We start from the raw sequence: 25,083 nt of genomic DNA on the forward strand, positions 1-25,083 counted from the left end.
ATTATATTTTCTCTACCGTGAAGATTCATACTATCAGTACAATTTCCAAGTCTAACATTTCTCAACCCAGGGCTAAATTCAGAAGAGAAAAAAAAAAACATTATCAAAGGTTTTTCATAAACTTGTGATCATAAATTCTTTAATCTACATGTCATGTTAAGTTCTTCGCATCGCTTGGATTTGTTAACACACGCTTAAATTTTGAAAGAATTGGGAAATACTATATAACTTTAGCTGGTGGCCCTTTCCGACTTGCTTTATGCTCTCTTGTTTTGTAACAAGATGCCCCACCCCACAGATTGGACATGCATGCAATTCTTTGTAATCATTATTTCTAAACAATATGCAATCGTTAGGGCAAGCATGTATCTTTTTATACTCCATACCCATGGGACACAAAATCTTCTTGGCATCATATGTACTCTTCGGAAGCCATTACCATGTGGAAGCATATCATTTAATAACTCAAGTAAGGCAGTAAAACTATTGTTGCTCCATCCATTCCCAACTTTTTAAGTTGAATAATTTTAAAATATATAGCAGATAACCGGGTAATATTTACTGTACCCCGCCCACAAAGGTTGTTTTGAATCATTCAATTATTCATCCAACTCATTTGATTGATCGGTGAACTCTTCTCCAACATCGCGAACAATTTCATCCAACCGATCTTCAGAGTCATCATCATCATTTGCTTCGTTGTTAACATACATGTCAGATGTACTAGTCACTCCTCCACCTTCACCGTGTCATATCTATATTGTATAACTTAGATTAATTCCATCACAGATTAGATGATCGATCATATATGTCGTCTGCACTCGATCAATTTTCTCATATTACAACACTTTTTACAATGACAAAACAGCCTCTCATTATTATTATTCAGAAGACGACGGTTCGCAAAGTCTAAAATTTGTCTAACTCTGTCTACATATTCCTTACTAATTCGAGAAGCATTCATCCAACTTTTATCCATCACAAGTCAATCTAAAATAATATTAAGCTTAATTAAGCTTTTGTTAACACTAATTCAACAAATTTCTAAAATAATAGTGGGGATAAATTACTCCACGTCGATAAACAATCCTCTATTCAATCTAATCACCTACCAAGTTTTATTTGTAAATTAGTATACAAAATGAATTTGTCCAACAAGGTAGGTAATTTGAATGAATAAAATTAGATCCATAGATTCTCCAACTCAACTAAAATTATAAACCTACATACTTCATCTCTTCAAAACTATTACAAATTTTAAACATTGTTGTAAAAATCAGTCTAGGTACCCCCTAGACCGTAGCGACTTTCCCCCTAGGCGCCCGCCTAGGCAATCGGCTGCCTAGACAACTGCCTAGCACCTAACTCGGCCGACTTAGCCGTCTAGGCAGCTGCCTTCGACCGAGTTAACTCTTCCATTTCAATCGAATTAGCCGAGTTAACCCGGCCAGCTCAGTCTTGCTAATTTTTTTCATTATATATGATTTTCTCAATGAACATATATGATCGATAGAGCTACCATTATCATTCATGAGTTATGGTCTTTCAGTAGATGTATTATCTAATAGCTACGAAAAATCTTCTGAGGACAGCATATCAAAAGCTCAAATAATGACTATTACTTCAAGAAAAAAAAAAGAATGAATCAACCTCAGGAGAAGTTTGTATGAAGAAAGTGTTTGGAGATTTAAAGGTATAAAATAGTTTGATGTAGTAAATACAGGTGGTATTAGCTACGAAATACAATGCTAAGGCTGGTCCCGTTTACGGTCCCTTTGCCTAGTTTGCTTGTTGGTTTAAGTTAGGAAGCTCGGAATACTTAACAGTAGGTCAGATCAGAGGTTCTTGAACTAACAGTTAGCGTATAGAAATAGCCAAAAGTCCCCCTACATAACAATTAATGCGGTATTTATAGGGGGAAGAGGGAACATACTCCGGTCGTGCGGCATATACGGCACGTGGAATCCATGCACAAGCTCAGACCGAGGCCCAAGATGGCTTGACCGCGTGGCTTAATATTCTTGAGTTTATTGGGTGTACCACCATTGCATTCTGCCACTGGAACTAGGTCGATAGGTTGGTCGTCCCGACCTTATTAGGCCGAGACACAACGATTACTGGAACACCTGTATATGCTGCCTCTAACGGAATTCGGTAGGTGAGATGGTCGGGAAGGTGGGTGTATCATTTCGTTGAAGATCGGACCGAGCTTTATTTATATATTGGGTCTGTTACCGACCACCATATGCGCACGATTATCGAGGAATAATCCCTATCATAGTTGTTAGACACATTCTCAAAAGTGTAACACTTAGAGCTCTACCTAGGAGACAAAATTATGATAAGCTGGTAGAAATCGTTTTGATGCAAGTATGTGCCGCCCTACACAAATAAAGAAATGATCTTTACCCTAGGATAATGACAACATAAGTTAGGACAATGGTAGTGAAAAATGAGGATTGTGGTAGCTTTTGGATAACTACCACTTGCTTGAGTAACAACGAGAAGATTTGTTTATCAAATCTACACTCAAATTACTATAAAATATATCTACTCATGACTTACTTTCATATAATCGTTTATCTATTGATCCATACTATACTCACACACTTTACACATTCAATTAGTAAACAAAGCTACAAACAAAACTTGACAAGTTTAAGAATTTCATTGCTAAAAGTCATAATTTTGTTTAAAAATTTTAAAAGTTTATTCAACTCCGGCCTCCTTCTAAAAGTCATAATGTCCCGGGACCTAATGATTAATTAATTGGCAGATCATAGGGTTGAGTATTTAGGTGGATGATAGGAATATATAAATAGGTAAATATGGGATCGTCTCTACTGTGTCCCTAAAAAATATGGGGGGCTTGGGGTTTAAAGAACTTCGTGCTTTTAATCTAGCTATGTTGGGTAAACAAGCCTGGAGGTTTTTATTAGATCTTAATTCCTTAGTAGCAAAGGTTTATAAAGCTCGTTATTTTCCAATGACATCTTTCTATGAGGCCTCTTTGGGTAATAATCTGAGTTACTGTTGGAGGAGTATTATGGCAGTTCATGGCTTGGTTTGCGAAGGTGTGAGGAGAAGGGTGGGCGATGTCAATGATAGTTTAATTTGGGGACATCATTGGCTCCCTGGTGAAAGTCCCTTGGTTCAGTCCATAATGCCTAATGAGTTGAGTGGCTCTCTGGTTTCAGGTTTGATTGATCAAGAAACTGGTACATGGGATCCCCACATTTTAGCAGACTTTTTTACGAATGATGAAGTGGCTTGTATTAAAAGGATTCCAGTAAGCCCCGAGTATAATGACACTTGGTATTAGTATAATGATCCTCAGGGTTGCTATACGGTGAAGGGAGGATACCCGAGTATAATGACACTTGGTATTGGTATAATGATCATCAGGGTTGCTATACGGTGAAGGGAGGATATAGGCAAGTCATTGGTGCTTATGGGAATGCCCCTGGTGATTTTGACAGATGGCTAACACTGTGGAAACTACAAGTCCCTCCTAAGTGGAAGACATTTTTATGGAGAGCTATTATTGATATCCTTCCCACTACAATGAACCTGAATTTAAAGAGGGTTGATGTGAACCCCACATGTCCTAAATGTGGTCTCCTTCACGAAAATGCCATGTATGCATTGGTTTCTTGTGACTATTCTAGGCGTGTATGGCATGAGAGCTCTATTCCAAACACCAATATTGTGGCTGATTCTTTTTATAGTTGGTTCCGTGGTATTTTACACACTTTGTCTACAGCAAATGTTGAACTTACGGTTGCCTTGTTATATCAGCTATGGCGTGCGAGAAATCAGGCCGTGTGGGATGCAAAGCTACCACAGCCGAGAGCGATTTGGAGACTGTAACACTTTAAGCACAAACTAAGCAATTAAAGTCTAATAATAAGGGAAAACTAATCATTAAGAGATTAAAGTGCGGAAGCTAAACTTTTAAAACCGGGAAGGTGCCACGCCACACCTAACTACAAGCTAGATGCACAGCTAACTGTCAAGTACTTAATGATTCCAAAACAAGTATCTAGTTTATAGGAGTCAACCAAGGCACGCCGGCCACTACAACGGAACTTAAGAAAGCAAGGTTACTCTATGCTACTTCGTCCTCTAGCGCACTCGGGAACTACTCTGTACCTGAAAAACATAAGGGGCAGAACCCGTTAGCGAATAATGCTAAGTAACCCACCACTACTCGTTGAGTACCATATAATATAGATATAGGAAATCATTTGAGACTTGGAATACATATTATAGAATCTTTCAAACGAGGAATAGAAACATGAGACTTAATGGAATCACTCTCAATCAAAGACATCATCATACGGTTACTCAATAGATCAATAGGAATGACAGAGTCAACATATAATCAACAAGATAAGGTAACAATAACATTCATAGGGTAACATCAAACATGCTCATAAGCAAATAAAGTCAAGGATCACAACCAATGACATGTTGCAACCTTATGCCCGGTTCCAACCTTGTATCACCTAGTCCAAACTTATTTCAGTTCCAACATGTACCTCCAAGTGCCACCCTGTACTCCAAGTCCAACCTTATCCCTCCTGGAGCCATTGCTCCCCGCCTACTTACCGCCTGCTTTTCATGGACATCCGTAATGTCGTTAAATAGAATAGTACTAATCACGTGATAGTCTATCTCCTTTCATTTGCACCGCAGCGCATTACCACCAATCTCATAACAATCACATAGTCATTGACATAGAGGATTGAGGCTCATCAATAGCCCAATCAAGATCAATCAATAGAGTACATCATATGTACTAGATAACAATGAGGGATTCAATCGTAAGGCTTCAATGAAAGACATGAAACGAATAATCAAGACCATAGCACGATAACAATAGGTTTCAATACAAAGATTATATTGATTGGTGAATACAAGTTACCAATCTTAATTGAGAACGAATGAACAAGCACATACTAGTACCAACAACATCGTAACTAGCATGCAAATCAATAGGAGAAACATAACGGTTCAAACGAACATCAATAACTTCACATTAATCCAATGAATCACAAAGTTGGACCTTTAGGCAAGATTCAAGACTCATAATCCTATAATGGATACTTAGGGCACTGTTCTAGACGTACGAAACATCAAATGAGACACACAATTGCACAATGATTCAACAAAATAGAGGCCAAAGCATCACGTACCAGTGGGCGGAACAGTGGGTGGACAACCACCCGCCAACCCCCTTGCATTGTACCAGCGGGTGGAACCACGGGTGGACCTCCACCCACGGCACCCCCCGCTGGCACCAACATCTCCACCCGCGGGTGGAACGGCGGTAGGAGGCCTACCCGCTGTTCTGCCTGCGGGTACACCTGTACCCACAAATAATTCCCTTCAGGGAAAAACATCAATAAAGCCAAGTTCAAGTCCAAAACACCCAAAACCTCACATTCAACAAGAAAGGAACTTGAACACATGAAAAGCCTAAAGAATAGCATTTATGAACCCTAGATACAAGCTCTAAACATGCATAAACACAAGATTATGCATCAAATCACTCATGAACATCAAGAATAGCAAGAAATCCATATTATCAAGTAGAAAATAGGTTTTGTAGCACATGGGTTACCTCTTGAAGCCTAAGAACACCTTCTTTCACCCCTTTAAACCTCTTCTTGAAGCCCCTCTTCTACAAGGTCTTTCTAACACAACCAAAAGCACACAAAAACCAATAACTTAGATAAAGACAAGTAGAATCTATGTAAAAACACTACCCGAGGCTAGGCCTTACCTTTCCTAAGATCTTGGTGGTAGAAAGTTGTAGTCTTGGAGAGTTCTTGGTAGGATTTGGGGAAAGGCTTTGGTTGTCTTGGAGAAGGGGCTATGATTCTAGAGAGAAGATGGAGAAAATGATCTTTCTTGCCTAGTGTGGGAAGTCAAGTGGTGTGTTAGGGAAAAATATCTTAGGCAACAAGAAAGGGTGTGAAAAGACCAAGGTAGCCTCTCTTGACTATAAATTGTTAGGAAGGATTTAAAGGCTAGGTACAAGGCATCAAGCTCAAGGTACAAATCCTTGATTCACTCAATTGACTAAAGAATCTAGCCAATTCTAGTTCTCCGAGTATTGGTTAAGGAATCAAGAGAGAATTGCAAAGCAAGCTTAGAATTAATTAATTCCGTCTGGAGATTTAAATTTTCGGGGTGTCACAGAGATAGGCGGTCGCTTCTCTTCAAAACTGGCAGCAGGTGCACTGTCGCGCCCCTCCTTCATCGCCGAGTGTCGCTGCTGTCGCGGAAGGTGTTCGACCGAAGTGTTTCTTCGATGTTGGTGTTGCCTCTTTTGGGCTGGTGTTGCTTGCACATGATGGAGGTTACTTAGTGGTTGTTAACGGGCTATTACCAGATTGTTTCTCCCCTCTTATGGCGGAAACATTGGCGTGCAAGGAGGCCCTTTCGTGGCTAAAAAACTGAGGTGTTCTGTCTGTGGATCTCTTTACAGACTGTTTTGAGTTACGTAGTAGTTTGTTATCTTTTAATTCATCTGTTTGGTCTTACGTTGGGATACCTTTAGACCAATGTAGGGTGACAATGTCTACTTTTTCTCATTGCACTATTAACTTAGTTTCTAGAGCTTTAAATACACATGCTCATACTCTGACTACAGCAGCTTTTGCTCAGGCTAGCTCGTTGTACTGGGACTCTGTCCATCCTGACTCTATTGTTGTTTTCATTCATTAATATATGATAGCTTTATTTTCAAAAAAATATAAATAGGTAAATAAGTGATTGATGCAAGTCGGTCAAATATTTTGTCTAGCTATATTAATTAAATTATGTTACGTAAATACAGATTTGAAAAAATAGAATAAAAAGTGGGGATAAGTCTAGAATATTATTATATTAGGGTCTGTTTGGAAACCCGGAAAATGACCGGGTTTTGGTGTTTGGGAAGGCTGAAAATGAAATGGTCAAAGAAAAATGCTAGCTAGTCAATGGAAAATGAGGGCTAAAATCTGGAAAATGACTTCCCCTTTTTTTTGGGGGAAGTCATTTTCCATCTTCCAATCAACACACACTCAAGCCTTCACTGCTTCTTCTCCCACTTCACCTCCTCCTTCAACATTCAACAGAGAACTACCAACACTTCTCCTCCAACAATCCAAAACCACAAAAGCTTCACCAACACTAGAAAAGCTACAAGGTATATCATTTTTCCTTTTTGATTTTTTTTTCTCCAAATGTTATGGCTTCTTCACTGGTTTCCCCAGCCAGAAACCAAACTGGTTTTCGGCTGGGGAAACCAGTGGCTCTGACTGGTTTCCGATGCGAAAACCAGTGAGTCTGGTTTTCCGCATCGGAAACCAGATCTGGTTTCCGATGCGGAAAACCAGTCATTGGTTTCCAATCGGAAACCAGTGCAGTCACTGGTTTCCGTTGCGGAATCCAATGCAGTCAGAAACCAGTGACTCTGGTTTTCCGCATCGGAAACTAGATCTGGTTTCCGATGCGGAAAACCAGACTCACTGGTTTCGCATCGGAAACCAGATGCAATTTTTTTTTTTTTTGATTTTTTATGCCAAACCAGTGAACTTGTTGCTGCTATTTTTTTTTTACTGATTATATAATAAAATGCTTTGCTTAATTTGTGGTTATGTGTTAGTTTTAATTGTTGTTATTTGTTGTCATATTATTTTGATTGTATAGATGGATAGAAATCATGTGCGTGCAACTGTTATGGGTGCAACAAGTGCTATACTAGCTATGGGTTCAGGCGCGAATTTTCAATGCGAAGAATGCAAGTTTGAAGAGGAAATGGATTGAGAAATTTATTTCTTCTACGGATTAAATTATGTATGTCTTTTTTGTTGGTTAACATGCATGTTAAGACTTGGATTGTAATCTTTAAGACTTATTTTTATGTATGTTTTGTAGTTGGTTGGTTATGTTGGATCTTAGTACTTGTTATATTGGATCCTAACACTTTGTGGACTTTAATTTTCAAAGACTTGACTATTTATGCATTTATGTTGTTTCTAACATGTAATTGTGATTTCAAATTGTCATATTGTGACAATAGTTTTAGTACTAGAAAGATAGAGAGCAATGACATTAGAATTAAATAAATCAAAATTTATGTTGCATAGAATTTGTAATAAAAAATTGTTATATTCTACAAACAAAAATAAAAATATATTTTTCGGTATATAATAATTAAAATGTTTAAGTATGCCATTCTGTTCAGTTTCTGGAAAATGAGTCAAACATCAAAAGACAGTTTTCCATCATTTTCTGTAAAATGAACCAAACACCAAAAGACAGTTTTCCATTGTGCAGCCAAACACAGGAAAGGAAAATGACTTCTGGAAAATGACTCATTTTTCAGAAGTCATTTTCCAGAAGTCATTTTCTTGCTTTTCAAACGGACCCTTAGTATTAAAAACAGATCATTCTTGCACCTTGCTAGTTGCTAGTTGCTAGTTGACTACTTGTGATGTTTTATATATGTTTATAAATTGTGGGGTGATGCTCATATTTTGTGTATCCAAAGCCATGGAATTCCCTTCCCTACTTTACGACAATATAATAATCACTCCTACTTTAGCATGCACCTTGCTGCTTATTCTCTTCTTTATGTGCAAACTATTTCTTGCACCCAAAAATGATGCACAACACAAAAGGCTAGCGCCGGAGGTCCCTAGGGCATGGCCCATAATCGGCCATCTCCATCTGCTCGCTGGTCAGAAGACGCCTACGCACCTCATCTTGGCGGCCATGGCGGATAAATACGGCCCTATTTTTCGAATGAGACTCGGTTCACAACCAGTCGTGGTGGTGAGCGATTCCATAGTTGCTAAGGAGTGCTTCAAGGCAAAGGACAAGGAGCTGGCGACGCGGCCAAAATTCATGGCAGCTGAAATCATGGGTTACAACTACTCCATGTTTTCGCTTGCCCCATACGGGGAGTACTGGCGTGAAATCAGAAAGATAGTCTTGCTGGAGCTGCTGTCTACTCGTAGAATTGAGATGTTAAGGAAGGTGAGGGAATCCCATGTAAGAAAAGCCATCAAACGTACCTTTGATCACTGGTCACACAACAAGGATCCAATTTCTGGGGCGGTGGTAGTGGAGATGAGGCAATGGTTTTCGAGGTTGATCTTGAACCTCTCCATAGCCATGCTTTTCGGGGAGGAAGAAGTGGCAGAAGAAAGCCAACTGTTGAAGTCCATTAGGAGACTGTTTGAGCTGTTTGGAGAGTTGCCGGTGTCAGATTTTATTCCCTGGCTGAGATGGATGGACTTGGGAGGGTACGAGAAGGCTATGAGGAAGACTGCTGAGGAAATGGATTGTGCTGCAGATAGGTGGCTTAAGGAGCATAGAACAAAAAGAAATTTGAAATCTAAAGAAGAAGAAGACTTTATGGATGCCATGCTTTCTCTATTTGATGATCCATCCAACCAAACTCATCCTCTTGGATTTGATAATGATGTCATTATCAAATCTACTTGCTTGGTATGCATAAACATGCTCTTTTTAAAAAAAAAATCTTTTTGTCAATGTGTTGAAAAGTGCTAATTATATGCATATGTATTTGATAGAACTTGCTTCTAGCTGCTACCGATACAACCAGCGTAACATTGATATGGGCTCTCTCCTTAGTACTAAACAATTATGATGTGCTGAGGAATATCCAAGAAGAACTAGACACGAAGATTGGAAAATCTAGGGGCATTGAGGAATCTGACATAAATCAGTTGACTTACATCCAAGCTGTCGTGAAAGAAACATTTCGTTTACATCCAGCAGCTCCACTCTCTGTACCCCACGAGGCTATACAAGACTGCACCATTAACGGCTACCACATACATAAAGGCACTCGTGTAATACCAAACTTTGCAAGGATTCATCGCGATCCAAAGGTGTGGGTAAAGCCTAATGAGTTTTGGCCAGAGAGATTCTTGACTACTCACAAAGACATTGATGTCAAGGGCAATCATTTTGAGATAATTCCATTTGGTAGTGGTAGAAGAGTGTGCCCTGGTATAACTTTGGGTTTACAGATGGTGCATTTGACACTTGCTAGCTTGATTCAAAGCTTTGATATGAAAAGGCCATCAAAAGAGCCAATCGATATGACTCAAAGCCCAGGGTTAACTAGTCTCAAGGCCACACCACTCTATGTTCACCTAATTCCACGCTTGGATTCAGATTTGTATGGTTAATTTACTTATATAGAAGAAATAAGAAGCATTGAGTTAAATAAATCATGAATAAGAGAGTATTTATATTATAAATATTATAAATGTATATTTCATGAATAAGAGAGATTATTTCTATTTTTCCTTTCCCCTTTCTCCTTCCGTTTCTTATTTCTTGGTTCTTCTTCTTCATTTCTCTCCCCTTCGTCTTTTCTTCGTTTCCCCTTTCTAGTCCATTGCTTCGTGGCAAATTATTCGGCCACACAGTGTTGTGTGGACCAAAACAAAAAATATATTTTTAATATATTGAATGTACATTATACAATATAATGTACACTCAGTACACAAATAATGTATATCCCATGAATACAATGTACATTTTTAATATACTAAAAGTACGTTATTTTTGTATTGAATGTACATTATTTTATAGTATACAAATATAGTCCATACAGATTGTGTAAACCATGGTCCACACAATAATGATTGATTCTACGTTTCCCGTTTCTGGCCCATTCCAACTTAGCAGATCGCAAATCTAAGGTATGCATGTGAATATATCTAGAAGTCAAAGTTTTCATGTTCATCAATATAGGAGATACGTTGTCATTGTGATCATTTGGCACCCATCAAAATGTCATGGAGCTAAGTCGGGGCATGGAAGTTGTCTTCTTTTTTTAGTGCTTGGATTTTGATGTAACTGAGCAAGTAACACAATTGATCAGAGGCATACTAAAACTATTGGATAAGCATCAAAATAAAATCCACGCACAAGCTTGAAATTGAGATGGAAAAGAATGAACTTGATATGCTCTTGTGCTCTTGTGTTGAAGGGTTTGTGCAAAACTTTGTCAATATTTATATATAGAGTTAATTCTTTTTTTGTCCTAGATTTATAGATGTCAGTCCCCTTTTTATCATAACATCCACTTTTGGTCCTAATATTATTATGGCATAGTCATTTTTGGTCATTTATCAATAAAACAGTTTAATAAATATCGTTAAGAGTAATTGTCACATGGGGTCCTCCGAGTATATTGGTTTCGCCACGTTTAGTCTTAAATTTTCAAATTAACTATATGTGGTCCTCCGACTTTCAAATTTAACCATTTGTGGTCAAAGTTAACCACCCATAGTCCTTCAACTTTAGAAATTTAACCAGTCATAGTCCTCTTGAAATGATCATGGTTGGTTAAAATTTAATAGTTGAAGGACCATATATGGGTGGTTAACTTGGACCATTAATGGTTAAATTTGAAAGTCGAAGGATCACAGATGGTCAATTTGAAAGTTTAGGACTAAACGTGGCAAAATCACTATACTCGGAGGATCTCAGATGGTATTAACTCTATCGTTAAATACAAAAATATTTTTGTATTCAATATATATATATATATATATATATATATATATATATATATATATATATATATATATATATATATATATATATATATATATATATATAGCGGTTCATCATACTTTATATAGAAAAGATTGAAATGTTTTTGTATTTAACGACATTTCAACGGTTTTATTGATGAAGAACTAAAAATGGCCATCCACAATAATACTAAGACCAAGTAATAATGTTCTAATAAAAATACCTAAAAGTAGATTATCACATATAAATCTAGGACTAAAAATGAAATTAACTTCTTTCTCTATATGTGTGTGTAAAAGGATTGTTGAGATATTAATTATAAAAGAAATGGATTTTCTTGAACTAAGATGTTGTGTTGAAGTTTCTGAAGAAAGTTGAAATTTTAAAAATTGATAGTTGAATTATATTTTCAAAAGAGAAGATTTATTGAGATATCAAAAGATAAGATTGGGATTTGACTACCAAAAGAGTTACGTGTTGGACTCTACTGATTTTTATCTCTTCTACTTTTTTTTTTGTCAGATCACGAGGTGTCCTGAGCAGGTAAGAAGACCCTCTAAACTCGTATCATAGAATAATCTCTGTTCGCGCAGGTTCGACTTAATTAAGGGACAAAGTGCTGATCAAACTGATTTTTCTATATAAGAGGGGTTCGAACTCCTGATATCTCTTCAAGGGATAAGAGTGCACAGTCATTCACGCCAACCAAACTGGTTTGTATTGAGATATTTGTTTAAGTTAAGGCAAGTAGAATTAATCCATTCCTCCCACTTGAAGTGTGGATGCATGCAGCTTGTCTTTTTGTAGCCATCCCACCTCGGCTCTCTTGCTATTGTCAAGGTTGATGGCCATTAAAATCTTGAGGATTTCCTTTTCAGTTTGAAGACACAAAGATTCGGGCACACCAATACTGGCATATAGAGAACGTTGATGTTGGCACCTAGCTAGCTTGTCGCATACTAATTTTGGCTCACTTAGGCCATTCCTTATCTTATCTCATTTGGGTATGTAGCTAGCTAGGTTGGATATTCTAAAAGTCTAACACGGCTTTGGTTTTCAAATTGAAGCGTCTTCACATATGAATTTATAACTAATATTACTATGTACTATGTGTACATGCACATATATCATATTTGTTTTTATTTATTTTTAATATTAAGATAACAACATCTGATGTGTTCATAATAGTTACAACTAACTAAGAAGTTTATAAATAAAATTGAAAATTTTAAAATAAATAATATTAACATTATCTCTGAAAATCTAATAATGTGCTATTATCGCCCTTTTTTTTTGTAATCGATCTTAGCCGGCAAATTAAAGACTACAATGAGGTAAATCGACTTATATTGTTCATAGTTGAGTGACTCAAACCAAGACAACCAATAATGGTCTCCTACGGGGAATTGAACTTGTAACCTTGTTGTTACCAAGCCAACAACAATTAGTACATTTTACCATTTAAACACATCTCTCCATGGTAAGCCACATCCTTACATCTCGAATCGAGAAGGGGCTGAACTCGGCCAACCAGGCCGACACCCAACAATCCCCCTCTCAGCACCTGCCGCAACCTTTGAACACCAAGCCAGTTGGATCTAAGCGCTGCACTATGTTTACTTCTCAGTGGGTCACTCATCTTGTGATGGTTGTAAGTCAAGCACACGCTTAACCACAGAGTTTTTTGATTATCTGGTTGTCGCATCATACTTAAAATCAATTGGTGATAAGTGGGTGAACATTAACCATTTAACCACACCCTTCCATGATAAGCCACATCGCCACGTCTCGAATCGAACAGGGGTTGAATTGAACTCGATTGCCACGTCTCGAATCGAGCAGGGGTTGAATTGAACTCGGCCAACCTACGGGCCGACGCCCAACATTGATTACTGCATGGTTGTAGGTTCAAAAAATCACTATGTTCATATCGCTACTATAGATCATTCAAAAAATCACTACTACAAAGAATATATCTTTGTTGGATATATTGCAAGAATATATGGTTAAATTTGCTAAAGAATGAAAGTCATGTACCGAATTGAAATTGCTTCATTTGAAAATTCAAGAATCAAAGTTGAAAATGCCAATAAAATCATAAGGCTAAAAGTGAGAAATATTCAAAACTTTTATTAATACAACAATAATTTTACAAAAAGACATTATAAATTAAAGATATATATATATATATATATATATATATATATATATATATATAATAGAATTAATCTCTCTTATATATTCATTAATTAACCATACAAATCTGAAGCCAAGCGTGGTATTAGGAGAACATGGAGTGGAGTGGCCTTGGGGCTAGTTAATCCTGGGCTTTGTGCCATATCAATTGGCTCTATTGATGGTCTTTGCATGTCAAAGCTTTGAATCAAGCAAGCAAGTATCAAATGCACCATCTGTAAACCCAGAGTTATACCAGGGCACATTCTTCTACCACTACCAAATGGAATTATCTCAAAATGATTGCCCTTGACATCAATGTCTTTGTGAGTAGTCAAGAATCTCTCTGACCTAAATTCATTAGGATTTACCCATACTTTTGGATCGCGATGAATCTTTGCAAGGTTTGGTATTACACGAGTGCCTTTCTGAACGTGGTAGCCATTAATAGTGCAGTCTTCTATAGCCTCATGGGGTAGAGCGAGTGGACCTGGTGGATATAAACGCAATGTTTCTTTCACGACAGCTTGGAGGTAAATCAATTGATTTACGTCAGATTCATCAATAATGGCACTATGTTTTCCAATCTTGGTGTCTAGCTCATCTTGGATCATCCTCAACACATCATAATTGTTCAGTATTAAGGAGAGAGCCCATGTCAATGTTGCGCTAGTTGTGTCAGTGGCAGCTACAAGCAAGTTCTATCAATTCAAGCATATAATTAGTACTTTTTCAACACAATGACAAAAAGATTAAAAGAAAATGTTTATGCATACCAAGCAAGTAGATTTGATAATGACATCATTATCAAGTCCAAGAGGATGATGAGTTTGGTTGGATGGATCATCAAATAGAGAAAGCATGGCATCCATAAAGTCTTCTTCTTCTTTAGATTTCAATTGATTTCTTTTTCTTCTGTGCTCCTCAATCCACCTATCTGCAGCGCAATCTATTTCCTCAGCAGTCTTCCTCATAGCCTTCTCGTACCCTCTGTCCATCCATCTCAGCCAGGGAATAAAATCTGACACCAACATCTCTCCAAACAGCTCAAACAGTCTCCCAATGGACTTCAAGAGTTGGGTTTCTTCTGCCACTTCTTCCTCCCCAAAAAGCATAGCTATGGAGAGGTTCATGATCAACCTCGAAAACCATTCCCTCATCTCCACTACCACCGCCCCAGAAGTTGGATCCTTGTTGTGTGACCAGTGATCAAAGGTACGTTTGATGGCTTTTCTTACGTGGGATTCCCTCACCTTCCTTAACATCTCGATTCTACGATTAGACAGCAGCTCCAGCAAGACTATCTTTCTGATTTCACGCCATCCCAGTACTCCCCGTATGGAGCAATCGCAAACATGGAGTAGTTGTAGCCCATGATTTCAGACGCCATGAATTTGGGGCGAGTTGCCAGCTCCTTGTCCTTTGCCGTGAAGCATTCCTTAGCAACTATGGAATCGCTCACCACCACGACTGGTTGGGAGCCGAGTCTGATTCGGAAAATAGGGCCGTGTTTATCCGCCATGGATGCCAAGATCTGGTGAATTGGCGTCTTCTTCCCACCGGCGAGCAGATGGAGATGGCCGATTATGGGCCATGCCCCTGGGACCTCCGGCGGCGCTAGCCTTTTGTGTTTTTTGGGTGCAACAAATAGCTTGCACATAAAGAAGAGAAGCACCAAGGTGCAAGCTAAAGTAGGGATGACAATATTATTGTTGTATAGTAGGGAAAGGAGTTCCATGGCTTTGGTTGGATACACAAAATATGAACATCTTCTCCCGATTTATAAACAAAATATCGCAAGTATGTAGCAAGTTTCAACTGTTGAATAAGACGGCTGAATGAAAAAAACAAAGTATTCAAAGAGTTACTCCCTAAATTTTACTTTCTGATTTGATAATTATGATAAACTATTTTTTTTATATTATTTCAATACAAATGTCTTCACTAAAATTTTGTGTGAAATTAAAAATTGAAAGTATAAAATAAAAGTACACTCCGTACTAAAGTATGTTCACGTAGACTAAGTCCAAAAACTTCTACTTGGCGGTGGTGACAACCACCTGCTTCACTTGAGCATTAGCCACCTTCAGCTCATCAAGGCTTTCCACACACTTCTTCACTCTGCAATAAATTCAAGTCATAAATGCCCACCATTCAATTCATTGACATTTTTTAAATTAATTATTATTTTCTCTCGAATTTCTAACCCCAAGGACCCAAATATTCAGCCTGACGGAGTATTTCGAATGATATAAATCACGGTGACTCAATGGTTCAGCAGACAGGTCCAAATGTCGGTGTGAATAAAGGGTCTGCTCACTTTGAAAATAATCTCAACACTACCCGAGGTTCAAACTTTAATTTCTTCTTCTAAATATAATCAATTGAACCAGTGAGATAAACCTAAATGATTGAAATTATAAGATTAATGAATGATAAAGATGTTTCTGATTGATAGAGAATATTTATGAACTTCTTATACGTTACATGCTCTTGTTCAATAATCAAGTCATGTGCTCGGGTCAAAGTCAAATAGTCAATATTTGAATCTATACAAGGGCCATTCACGCCACAAGCAAATAAAGGGGACCTTTTTTTTGGGGCACTTCTACGCCTTCTCTTCTCTATTCTCTCTCTCTCTCTCTACAAGATGAAATAAAAATGGCTCTTAAGCCGAGTTCTGTCATCTTCTCTGAGTTCTCCCTATTCTTCATACATTTTCCATACACATTATATACATACAAAATACACCAAATGAATTTACTCTATCACTGATCATTTTTGGAATTCAAAAAAAAAAAAAAAAAAACAAACAAAAATATGTTCACGTACTTCAAGTCTGAATCAGTCCCTACAAGTCTAAAAAAAAAACTAAAACGTGTGTAGTACTCGCATGAAGTAACATGCAGTCTACGTACGAATACACCCAGACTAACGGGACACTATCCCTAAATCCGGGGTGTACACATCTCCACTCGGCCTTGCAGTGGTCAACTTATTATCTATCTCGCTCCTGTAATGGTCGACATGTATCTATCCCGCTCCTGCGGCGGTCGACTTATATTATCTATCCCGCTTCTGCAGTGGCTGACTTATTATCTATCCCGCTCCTCAACGATCGACATGTATTTATCTCGCTCTTGCAGCGGTCGACATGTATATACCCCACATCTGCAGCGGTCGACTTATTATCTATCCCGCTTCTCAACGGTCCACATGTACATATCCCGCTTCTCATCGGTCAACGCGGTCGACGTATCTTATCCTGCTTCGTAGCGGCCGATATATTCCGCTCCTTGGTGAACCGCTAAGTTACCCCTCGAGGTATAGCGTCTCAATGAGCTTGCACGAGGGGAGGCTGGCGAGTATCTTTGTCTTTTTCTTATAGGGCACGTGCGAGAACTGGGTCATCCTAACGAGTAGCATGTGTGAGACGCTGTAGAAATCGAGCACCGAGCTGCCCAGAAGAGATGAAGAACTTTCAGACCATGAGTCGAGAGCGTCAAGGTGTGTAGAAGGTCGGGAGTGTCTATACTTTATTTTCTCGTCCAAGACAACTAAAGAAAGTGTGGGACGTATGATGGGGACATGGGACCAGAGGGACCCATTTTATTGGACAAATCATGGCCCAGGTAAGGGTGTTGAAGGAAAGAAGCTGGCCCAAGTCTTATTGGGCTAGGAAATGAAGGTGGGGGACAAGGTGGGGCAAGCCAGGTCCGAGGGGCGAAGGGTGCAAGGTGGAAGACCAAGCAGTGCGAAGTGGAAAAGGGGGGGCGCCGATCGACCGCTGGGGGCCGAGGCGCCCCGGTGGCGTGCCCAGTCGCCCGGGGTGGCGGCTGGTCGCGCCGCCACCCAGGCGGCCTGGGGACGCGGGACGCGCGCCTGGCAAGGCGTGGGGCGCGATGGTGCGCGCCCCTTTGGCGCGTCGCCCGCGTATCTCTCATGGTGCTCTTCGGGTTGTTCGTGGTAAATTCGGGCATGTGACAGGTGTAAGCTGCATAAGGTGGTCGAGGCGATTGAAGGACATGACTACATGAGAGGCGTGTCTGGCTGGAGTTGACACCTCCTGGATGCCGTACACGTGGAGGGTGCAGGGGAATCCTCTAACAGTATAAAGGGGGGAGGGGGGAGGGGTCTGGTCCATGTAAGGGTATCACTCAAGGCATGCATGATTTCCTCTTTGAGCAGGTGGTTTGGGTCTTTTCCTCCCTGTTGGTGTGCTTGGGTTTGAGTTATGGTGGTAACATATTTATGTTATTTTATTCCATTTGTTCATTAGTTCTTCAATTATTTATTTATTTATTATTTGGCCCAGTATTTTGAGTTTTGTACATTTTCTTTTGAGCATCACGTCCTAAGCAATAATATTACTATTTTCATAACCCCGTTTTATATTCTCTATACCCCGTTTAGGGTGGACCCGGTTCTGATAAAACCATCTATTATTATTATTATTATTATTATTATTATTATTATTATTATAAGGTAGCTTGAAAGCAAGATGGTGATCACTTCGTGGAGAATTGCAATGGTATAGAAGTGTGTGATGATGAGTTGTAATGTTTAGCAGGATAGAATAGATTTTTCTAGCTTGATGAGGACTACCAGTCTACCACCAGAAAGTTCCTGGATTTTGTCATTATTTTTGGCTTCAGATAATATATTGATGTTTATCTTCGTGTTTGTTCTCGGGTAGCGTCGTTTATCTGCAGGCTGGACTTTCCTTTTTAGAAATCTTTTTATCTATTTTTCACCAACGTCACCATATGACACGTACTATCCGCACCTCACTTGTTATATGAAATAAAGTTATCTTCTCATAAAAATGTAGATTTATCTCAATCATTTATTTGAAATAATCTGACGTACATAACTGAAAATTTGAATAAAGAATTGTCACTAATATTTGTGTAATTATTACAAACTTATGATCATGGTTGTACTAGGCGCTAGACAGTAGTCGGACGGTGAACTAATATATATATATAATGAAAAAAATTTGCAAGGCCGAGTCGATCGGGTTAACTCGGCTAACTTGACCGAAATGGACGAGTCAACTCGGCCGAGTTAGGCATTAGGCGGCTGCCTAGGCAGTCGAGTCGGCCAAGTTAGGCGCTAGGCGAGCGCCTAGGCGGGGTCTAGGGGAGAAATCGCCACAGTCTAGGGATTCCTAGCTCCTAAACGAGCGTCTAGACCGACTTTCGCCACACTGCTTATGATGTATGTAATAAATTTGATAGTGAATTGATCAATAATTGATAGCGCATTTAACATCTATCAATAGTGCACTCGATGAGAATAGAACAATAGTTCTGGAAATTAAATGATATTATTATTGATCAATATCCATGATGATTGAAAGTAGACAGTAAAGAGATGTATTTTTATAATGATACAAAGAATCCTAATCATGATAAGAATTATAATGGCAATACTTTTTCTTCCCAATATAAAAATAATACTCTTCTTCCAAAAGGCTGAACAAGGTAATACTCTTCATAATATAAGAAATGGAGAGAGAATAAATTCAATCTAGTGTGTTTAGAATACAATGTCCTAAACTTCTAATACACTCAAACTTGTTACACTATAATATATCAATGCACTTTATTAACAGATGCACTACTGATCTCAAGCTTGTCTCAGTGTATAACAAAAGTTCATAATAATTTAACAAAATGTCATTGTATATGTATATTTTTTATTTTCTCCCTATTTTTTAGTAGTTGATCAATTCAAATTGACCCAGATAAGATCATTCCACCTTTTTCTTTTACGGGATATGTATACAGGCTCACGGAGAACCACTCCACATGAAAAGATTAGGAACTAGTCAAAATTATTCATTTATTTCGTCATATTTCTATAAATAATTCAAACTTTAAAGTGTAATTTTTAATATTATATAGTGCAACTAAGTAAAATTACAGAATAAACTCTAATAATGGGACATTGACTCTATAAATTATAATAATTAGAAAAATTATAAAACAGATACTAACTTGTAATAAGCATTCAAAAAAAAAAAGATACTAACTTGTAATAAATTCAATAGTATTCAAAAAATAAAATTACAGAGTACATTTGTTAAAATTCATAAAAACTATAACAAAAGACTAAATCCAAAGTTAAGCCATTAATATTGAACTCTAGTATTCAAAAAGTAAAATTACAGAGTACATTTGTTAAAATTCATAAAAACTATAACAAAAGACTAAATCCAAAGTTAAGCCATTAATATTGAACTCTTAAATAGTACAAAGATGTGAACACTCGGTGCAATGAACTTTCACTTTTGGTACAACTAATGATATAGTTTGATGTACTCTATTATATTGTGGTTAGATGTACTTTATATGGGATATGGGATGTGTTCTATGGTGTTGCTACTTGCAGTCTTGCACTCAAAGTTTGAGTTATTTACAAAAATAACATTACATTTTTCCTCTCCTTTACTTTAAAGTTGTTAGATCTTTTCAGATCATCAGCTTAAAATGGTTCTTAGCTTAGTTCTCTTTTACGACAATGTTCTTATTTGATACAAATCATATATATATATATATATATATATATATATATATATATATATATATATATATATATAATAAGACTCATATGCGGCAGGGTCCTTAGGTGCGGCGGTGAGGTCATATCAGCATCGTCCATTTTGCTTAATCTGATGATCGCGACTAATTTCTGAAGATTTGAAGATTTGAAGATTTAAGCGCATCTTGGTAAGTGGGGGTATTATGGTAATTATAGTGATCATTTATATCGATCGTTTAACAGAATACACCAACAGTGTTAACAAAATACACCAACAGTATTAACAAAAGACACTAATAGTGTTAGAAAAAGCACAACAATGAAATACACAAATACACCAAAATAACACATAACACACCCTAAAAATATACCATATAACTCACCACCCCAATGGTGTATGTCCGAACACTGTGTGGTGCTTTTATACATACTTAATAGTGTGTCCTGGTGATGCGTACCGAATTTGTGCATGTTTTTTTTGTGTGCATTTTCTAACATGGATGATGTATATTTGTATAACTATTAGTGCGGTCACATTGACCGCACAGGAAGGCACCAACACGAATCCACAAATACACCCGAGTAAGGTTAATAATGCACCAATAACGAACATAAAACACACAACACTATGATTTTCCCTCTTCTGGTGCCCAGTGACGACTTTAGCCTTGCAGTTCGCGTAGAGTGAGAACGTGCGCGAAAATATCGGAGAAGCCCTGACGAATGTGATTCATTAGATTTATCTAATCTAATGGCCTACAATTGACCGCACCTAACAGCACCGCCGCACTTGAACCTTCCTATATATATATATATATATATATATATATATATATATATATATATATATATATATATATATATATATATATATATATATATATATATATATATATATATATATATATATATATATATATATATAGGGAAGGGATCAGGTGCGGGTGAACGCACATTAAGCATTACACTGGTGCACTTTAAGTACACAACACACGCACAATAAACACACAAATAAAATACATTCATAACACAAACTCACACACTTTAAGCACAAAAGTCACGCACTTTAAACACAAAAGTCACGCATCTTAAGCACAACCCTCACGCACCTTAAGCACAAAACTCACGCACCTTAAGCACAAAAAGAAACGTCACACCTTAAGTTTTAACAACAATTCACATTAAGTACACACTCACGCACATGTACAAAACTCATGCACTTTAAGCACAAACATTAAGCACAAAACTCATGCACTTTAAAGTTTCAACAACAACTCACATTAAGTACGCACTCACGCACATTAAGCACAAAACTCACGCACATTAGGCACAAGACTCACGCACATTAAGCACAAACCTCACGCATCTTAAGCACAATACTCACGCACATTAAGTACAAAACTCACGCACATTAATCACCCGCACAACCACACGGGAAACTTTCACTCACACTGGAACTTAAACATATATATATATATATATATATATATATATATATATATATATATATATATATATATATATATATATATATATATATGCTTGTGTTCTAATGAGAACACTTCCTAGGTGATGAGGACATGTGAACAAACATAAGTGTGCACAAATTACTACATGAGTGCACACAATATACTCCAGGGTCTCCACTGTCATCCAGGGATGTCTGGGAGTAGATTGTGTGCACTCATGCTTATTCACACGTTCACACCTACGGAAGTGTTCTCATATGATAGATCCGGAATCTATATATGAGCAAATATCAATTTCGGTACCACGAGTATTAGTAAAATGACAGTTTTAGTTCACATGTTTAATTACTATATCAATTTTCATCCACAGCTATTGTTTTCGTGTCAAAATTGATCAATACAGTCACTCCTCCCGCTAAAACATGCCGGATTGTGTAATTTGTAAGGGTTATTTTGTCTATTCATGTATAATATGCCAATTCCATTAATATATGAATAGACAAAAATACCCTTACAAATTACACATTCTGCCCTATTTTAATTTAACTAGAAGGGTGACCGGCATGATTAATTTTAACAAGAAAACAATAGTCATAGATAAAAACTGATAATAATTAAGCATGTAGACCAAAATATATTGGTTTTGCTCATATATATATATATATATATATATATATATATATATATATATATATATAGCTCGCTTAGTTTGTTCATCATTTTGTATCCAAATTAAGGCATGGAATTCCCTTTCCCACTATGCAACACTTTTATCATTCCTACTTTAGCATGCACATTTGTGCTTGTCTTCTTTATGTGCAAGCTATTTCTTGCACCCAAAAAGCACAAAAGGCTAGCGCCGGAGGTCCCAGGGGCATGGCCCATAATCGGCCATCTCCATCTGCTCGTTGGTCGGAAGAAGGCACCCACTCACCTAATCTTGGCATCCATGGCGGATAAATACGGCCCTATTTTTCGCATGAGACTCGGCTCAGTACCAGTCCTGGTGGTGAGCGACTCGAAAATAGCCAAGGAATGCTTCACGGCCAAAGACAAGGAGCTCGCAACTCGCCCCAAATTACTGGCCTCTGAAATCATGGGCTACAACTACTCCATGTTCGGGATTGCTCCATACGGGGAGTACTGGCGAGAAATCAGAAAGACCGTCATGCTTGAGCTCCTGTCTAATCGTAGAATCGAGATGTTAAGGAAGGTGAGGGAATCCCATGTAAGAAAAGCCATCAAACGTACCTTTGATCACTGGTCACACAACAAGGACCCAACTTCTGGGGCGGTGGAAATGGAGATGAGGCAATGGTTTTCTCGGTTGATCATGAACCTCTCCATAGCCATGCTTTTCGGGGAGGAAGATATGGGAGAAGAAAGCCAACTGTTGAAGTCCATTAGGAGACTGTTTGAGCTGTTTGGAGAGATGCCGGTGTCAGATTTTATTCCCTGGCTGAGATGGATGGACATGGGAGGGTATGAGAAGGCTATGAGGAAGACTGCTGAGGAAATGGATTGTGCTGCAGATAGGTGGCTTAAGGAGCATAGAACAAAAAGAAATTTGAAATCTAAAGAAGAAGAAGACTTTATGGATGTCATGCTTTCCCTATTTGATGCTCAATCCAATCAAACTCATCCTCTTGGATTTGATATTGATGTGGTTATCAAATCTACCTGCTTGGTACGTATAACGGATCAGCTGTTCTGTACTAGTGCATTTAATTCGTTGAAAATACTAATTTTTATTTGTATTCGATGGATAGAACTTATTTGTAGCAGCCACCGATACCACTAGCATAACACTGACATGGGCTCTCTCCTTAATACTAAACAACTATAACGTGTTGAGGAGGATTCAAGATGAACTAGACATTCACGTGGGAAAAGAAAGGTGCGTTGAGGAATCTGACATAAATAAGTTGATTTACGTCCAAGCTGTGGTGAAAGAAGCATTTCGTTTACATCCAGCGGTCCCGCTCTCTGTACCCCATGAGGCCATGGAAGATTGCACCATTAACGGCTACCACATTCAAAAGGGCACTCGTATAATATCAAACCTTGCAAAGATTCATCGAGATCCAAAGGTGTGGACAGATCCTAATGAATTTAAGCCTGAGAGGTTCTTGACCAGTTACAAGGACATTGATGTTAAGGGTAATCATTTCGAGCTGATTCCGTTTGGCAGTGGCCGAAGAATGTGCCCGGGTATGCCTTTGGCTTTACAGATTGTGCATTTGACACTTGCTAGTCTAATTCAAAGCTTTGATATGAAACGATCATCAATGGAGCCAATTGATATGACCGGAAGCATAGGAATAAGTAGTCCCAAAGCCACACCACTCCATGCCCTCCTAATACCACGCTTGACTTCAGATTTATATGGTTAATTAACTCAGAAGAAATAAGAAATATTGAGTTGTTAAACAAATAATGAATCAGAGAGATCAATTCCCTTGTTTAAATTTCTAATAATATAATGTGTGTTTTATAAATATATACTTGTATTGTACAGAAGTATTATATAAAATGAGTATCTTTTTTACTTTCTGAATGGCTGGTTATGTGTTCTGAGCAGATAAACTGCTTTTGCACTTCTATGAATGATAATAAAATGAAACAATGTGTAGTAGTATACACTTCTATCTGAACAAAGGCTTTAGGAAAATTGAGTTAATTAATGGATTGATCTTACTTAGGAAGCCATTTGAAGTATAGAAAGTATGTTGTGGTATTGATAGTTATACATTATTCCGGTATTTTGCTTAAGAGAAATCTGATTGAGAACTCATTCTAATAGTTGATTTGAGAAGATCAATAATTCTAAAGTAACAGGAAAAATAATGTGGTAATTTAATAAATATTTTAAACTTTAAGTGTACTGATCAATATTACAAAGTATCGACTGGCGCTCTAATGGAGGGTTGAGTCGGCGGTGCCATTAGTAGACTCCATCATCTGGTTGTTTTAGGAATAAGCGTTAGATCTCAGATTTTCTCCGACTCTCCAGATCTGACAAGTTTTTTTTATCACATTTTCCATTTATTTTGTTTTATTTTGATTCTACGATATCCATTTTGTTCCTTTGACTAGTTTGTTTTCTCTCGTCTCTTTGGCGAGTGTATCCCTCTCGTTTCTTTGGCGAGTTCTCATCATAAGCGTGGAAAGATAATATGGTTAGAGTCAGGCTTGACTATGTTTGACCAGATTTGTGAAGAAGCACCGAGTTCATCCAACAACTTCGACTTCAAATTTATAAAACAGTCTACAATCCAAGTTTTCTATAACATTACTAGGAAATTTGTTTCTATGT

The 25,083-nt window shown here is 37.8% G+C and overlaps 3 protein-coding genes across 3 annotated transcripts; 2 read left to right on the top strand and 1 right to left on the bottom strand.

The window, feature by feature from the left end:
- Positions 1–8,469: 8,469 nt before the first annotated feature.
- Positions 8,470–10,340, top strand: LOC109175797 (cytochrome P450 CYP82D47-like). Its single transcript, XM_019325154.1, has 2 exons — positions 8,470–9,507; positions 9,594–10,340. Exons 1-2 carry the CDS (start codon positions 8,500–8,502, stop codon positions 10,215–10,217), a joined length of 1,632 nt encoding a protein of 543 aa, XP_019180699.1. The 5' UTR covers positions 8,470–8,499; the 3' UTR covers positions 10,218–10,340.
- Positions 10,341–13,792: 3,452 nt separating this feature from the next.
- On the bottom strand, positions 13,793–15,297 carry LOC109175800 (cytochrome P450 82A4-like). Its single transcript, XM_019325158.1, has 2 exons — positions 14,529–15,297; positions 13,793–14,453 (listed from the first exon to the last, which is right to left on the bottom strand). The coding sequence occupies exons 1-2, from the start codon at positions 15,015–15,017 to the stop codon at positions 13,827–13,829; spliced, it is 1,116 nt and encodes a 371-aa protein (XP_019180703.1). The 5' UTR covers positions 15,018–15,297; the 3' UTR covers positions 13,793–13,826.
- Positions 15,298–22,509: 7,212 nt separating this feature from the next.
- On the top strand, positions 22,510–24,235 carry LOC109175799 (cytochrome P450 CYP82D47-like). The gene is made up of 2 exons (XM_019325157.1): positions 22,510–23,454; positions 23,537–24,235. The coding sequence occupies exons 1-2, from the start codon at positions 22,582–22,584 to the stop codon at positions 24,158–24,160; spliced, it is 1,497 nt and encodes a 498-aa protein (XP_019180702.1). The 5' UTR covers positions 22,510–22,581; the 3' UTR covers positions 24,161–24,235.
- The last annotated feature ends 848 nt before the right edge of the window (positions 24,236–25,083 follow it).

This window comes from Ipomoea nil, unplaced genomic scaffold (genome assembly GCF_001879475.1).
Source record: "Ipomoea nil cultivar Tokyo-kokei standard unplaced genomic scaffold, Asagao_1.1 scaffold0688, whole genome shotgun sequence".
Taxonomy (NCBI): domain Eukaryota; kingdom Viridiplantae; phylum Streptophyta; class Magnoliopsida; order Solanales; family Convolvulaceae; genus Ipomoea; species Ipomoea nil.

Excerpts from the sequence above, each read along its gene's own strand:
- LOC109175797 (XM_019325154.1), top strand. The coding sequence starts at position 8,500 with ATGTTTATAAATTGTGGGGTGATGCTCATATTTTGTGTATCCAAAGCC. Across the intron at positions 9,508-9,593 it reads TTATCAAATCTACTTGCTTG|AACTTGCTTCTAGCTGCTAC; the intron begins GTATGCATAAAC and ends TGTATTTGATAG.
- LOC109175800 (XM_019325158.1), bottom strand. The coding sequence starts at position 15,017 with ATGTTAAGGAAGGTGAGGGAATCCCACGTAAGAAAAGCCATCAAACGT. Across the intron at positions 14,454-14,528 it reads TTATCAAATCTACTTGCTTG|AACTTGCTTGTAGCTGCCAC; the intron begins GTATGCATAAAC and ends TTGAATTGATAG.
- LOC109175799 (XM_019325157.1), top strand. The coding sequence starts at position 22,582 with ATGTGCAAGCTATTTCTTGCACCCAAAAAGCACAAAAGGCTAGCGCCG. Across the intron at positions 23,455-23,536 it reads TTATCAAATCTACCTGCTTG|AACTTATTTGTAGCAGCCAC; the intron begins GTACGTATAACG and ends TTCGATGGATAG.